The sequence below is a fragment of the Empidonax traillii genome, unplaced genomic scaffold (assembly GCF_003031625.1).
Source record: "Empidonax traillii isolate 1590-97213 ecotype Southwest subspecies unplaced genomic scaffold, ASM303162v1 scaffold6510:size5980, whole genome shotgun sequence".
In the NCBI taxonomy this organism is placed as follows: domain Eukaryota; kingdom Metazoa; phylum Chordata; class Aves; order Passeriformes; family Tyrannidae; genus Empidonax; species Empidonax traillii.
Window position 1 is genome coordinate 1 of NW_020961703.1, and position 3,487 is coordinate 3,487.

At 65.1% G+C, this 3,487-nt stretch overlaps 1 protein-coding gene across 1 annotated transcript in view; it reads right to left on the reverse strand.

Moving 5' to 3' along the window:
* Window positions 1-864: 864 nt before the first annotated feature.
* MAP3K12 (mitogen-activated protein kinase kinase kinase 12) overlaps window positions 865-3,487 on the reverse strand; it is a gene marked incomplete at its 5' end in the record, with an annotated part of 4,894 nt that continues 2,271 nt past the window's right edge. The window contains 4 exons of the mRNA XM_027911211.1: window positions 865-1,025; window positions 1,706-1,955; window positions 2,316-2,386; window positions 2,649-3,096. Of these exons, the coding sequence (XP_027767012.1) occupies window positions 933-1,025; window positions 1,706-1,955; window positions 2,316-2,386; window positions 2,649-3,096 (862 nt within the window). The remainder of the gene's footprint in view (window positions 1,026-1,705; window positions 1,956-2,315; window positions 2,387-2,648; window positions 3,097-3,487) is intronic.

Here is a 3,487-nt window from a genome sequence, read left to right on the forward strand (position 1 = left end):
TTAAAAAAAAAAAAAAAAAACATTTCAGTTTAGTTCTGTAACGTCAGGAAATTTTTCAAAAAAAAACTGAATAAAAAGATGGACTGGAGCTTTTCCTTGTGAATAGAACCTGCAGGATATTTTGGTTAATGGATCTGCCTGTCTCCGTCTTTATTTGAACCCCCTTGGCTCTTCCCAGTGCTCCCAGTATAGCCCCCATTTGGGTTCCCTCAGGAGAGGGATAAACCAGCCCCGTTGGTATTTGGGATCCTTCCAGAGTGTGGGGTGAACCAGCCCAGTGCTCCCAGTATGGCCCAGCTCAGGAGGGATCCCTCTGGAGTGGGATAAACTGGCCCACTGCTCCCACTACGGCCCAGTTGGGTTTTGGGGTCTCACTGGAGTGGGATAAACTGGTCCTGGGGTGGGAACTTTGATCCTCTGGGGGTGTCTCTGCTCTCCCAGTTCCTTGAAAACCGGTCTTTAAAGGAAACCAGTGTCCCAGTTGGTTCTGTTCACTCTTCTTTCCCCCCAAAATCCCATGGGTGACAATCTTCCCCCCCCTCCAAGTGTCTGCCACTGCCCAGTGTTCCCAGTGTCACCAGTAAAGAAAGGGTGGGACTACCTGGGTGGGGCTCAGCCCCTTGAATACTCTACCCCCTCCCCTGAATTGTTACAGTAGGACCTTCATAAACAAATGAGGGGGACAAAACACCCTCTCCCCCTGTTCTTTGCCCCGCTGCCCCTGCCCCCCCAAACCACTTAACAGTGCCCCTCAAAGCCCCCCGCCCCCCCCCCAAAAAAAAAAAACCCTTGCAGTGCCCCCCACCCCGAGCCAGCAGCCGCAGTAGAGATCGATAGATATTTATATAAATATTTGGGGCTGTACAAGTGAGGGGGGTGCAGGGAGTGGGGGTGTGAGGGGTGGTGGTGGTGGAGGGGGGGACACACACAGGTCACAGGCCCGGGGGGGCTGTGGGCCGGGGGGGCCCCTCGCCGCTGCCTGAGTGGTCGAGCTCTGCGCTGTCACAGTCCGAGTCCTCGGAGACCTTGAGTGGGGGGGAACACAGATAGGGGGGTTAAACATCCCCCTGTCCCTGGGGACCCCCTTCCCCTTCCTAACCCCATCCAGGGGGGCTCAGGGGACCCCATCATCCCCAACCCTGGGGACCCCCTTCCCCTTCCTAACCCCATCCAGGGGGGCTCAGGGTACCCCATCATCCCCAAGCCTGGGGACCCCCTTCCCCTTCCTAACCCCATCCAGGGGGGCTCAGGGGACCCCATCATCCCCAACCCTGGGGACCCCCTTGTTGCAAACTCCATCTGGGTGAACTTGGTGGACCCCCCCCACCCCAGCATCCCCAACTCAGGGGGACCCCCATTGCCGGTGGGGCCCTGAGAGACCCCCTTCCCCTTGCTAACCCCATCCAGGGGGGTTTCAGGAGACCCTCCCCCAACCCAGGGGGCTCCCACCCCATAGTGACCATCCCTGGAGCCCCCCTTCCCCTTGCTAACCCCATCCAGGGGGGCTCAGGGGACCACCCCCCCTACACCAGTGTCCCCAACCCAGGGGGACACCCCCCCCCCCCAGCCCCAGTGGTGCCCTGGAGACCCCCTTCCCCTTGCTAATCCCATTCGGGGGGAACTCAGGGGACCCCACCCCATGGCGCCCACCCCTGGGAGGGCAGTGGGTGCTGCCCAGGGTGGATGGGGTGGAGGGGGGCATCACCTTGGGGCTGAGCCCCCCGTGCCGGCGGCCGGGCCCCTCGGGGGGAGCGGCGTCCAGGGGGATCTCGGAGCCCTGGGAGAGCAGGTCCTCGGAGCGGTCGTCGGGACGCTCGTCCGTGTTGGTGCTGCCCACGTCGGGGGTGGCGCTGTGGGAGGGCTCGCTCGTGTGCCCCTCGTCCCCGTCCCCATCCGAGAAGTTCTCCGAGCTGAAGGTCGACAGCGACTGGCGCTTGCTCATCCCCGGGGGCCACCTGGGTGGGGGGCGAGGGGTGAGGACCCACAGGTCTGGGCACCCACGCACCCCTCTCAGGTGTCTGAGCACCCATTGGACACCTCCTGTGCCCTTCCAGGTGCCTGGGCACCCCACAGACCCCTCCACCCTCCCAGGTGTCTGAGCATCCATGGACCTCCCCCCACCCTAAATTCCCCCATCATCTGCACACCCAGAGCACTTCCCCTCACTCCCCCCTCGAAAGACCCCAGAAACACCCACCCCAAAGGACCCAGCGCTCCCAGTCCCTTAAATGACCCCTCCTCACCTGCAGGAACCCACGTGTTGGTGTCCCCCCCCCCCAACCCAAAGCACCCACGGGGGGGGGGGCAACACCCACCTCTGCCGCAGTGGCAGCTCCACCTCGCTGTCCACTTCACCCTCCTCCTCCTCCGATGAGACCCCCCGCTTCTGGCGGCAAAGGAGGGCGGTGTTGGGGTCCTGCTGCCCCTCAGGATGGACCCAGAGCCCTGACCCCCCCACCCTCCACCCCAAGAGGGACCCAGGAGTCCTGACCCCCCCCCAACCTCCTCAGGAGGGAACCAAACCTCTCCCCAGAAGGAATCCATCCCACCTCCCACTCCTGGGAAGGACCCGGGTTCCCTGCCCTGTGTGTGTGTGTCCCCCACCCCCAGCCCCCAAAAGACGGACCCAGGTGTCCGGGGGGTCTCACCTGCCCGCGGGTGACGGCCGCCCGGTACAGCAGAGCCGCGGGGGTGAGGTGCTGCCCGGCCCCCCCTTTCCCCCCCCGGCCGGCCCCGCTCTCCCGTTCAGGCTCCCCGGGAGTCGGGGGCTGCGGCGGGGGGGACCCTTGGGTGCCCGTGGCCCCCTCGGGTCCCGCGTCAGGTACCGTGGCCGGGGGGGCACCCGCGGCCTCCAGGGTGCCCCCGAGGATGTCGGGGCTGGCAGCGGTGGCGGGGGGCACGGGGAGCCCCCGGGGGGTTCCGGCCTCGGGGCCCAGCTCCCCGCAACCCCCCCGGGGTCCCGCTTTGCGGTGACGCCCCTTGGCCCGGCGGCTGCGCCCGGGGGACGGGGGGCCCTTGGGACACCCCGGCAGGGCCACCTGCGCCATGGCCGCGTCCAGCTTGGGCAGCAGCACCTCTGGCTTCAGGATGTCGGGTCTGGGGGCAAGGGAAAGGGTTGTGGTTGAGGGTCTGGGAGGCCTCCCCATCCAGCCAGGAGGGACCCCTATGTCCGCACCCCCCAAAAAAAGATTCCCCCCTCCAAGAGCCACACCAGCATCTGCAGGCCCAAAGACCTCCCTCCCTCCAAAGGACCCCAGAATCCCACCCTGAGCTCCCCAGGAATCTGCACACCCAGAGCACTTCCCTCCCTCCCCCAAAAAAACCCCACTGAGTTCCCCACCCCAAAGGACCCAGGGCTCCCAAATCCCCCAAACAACCCCCACATCCAGGCCCCCAGACCCCCCTGCCCGGAGGTACCCACTTGTCCGTGCCCTCCCCACCCCAACCCAAAGCACCCAGACGCACAACCCCCCAGCACCCTCCACCC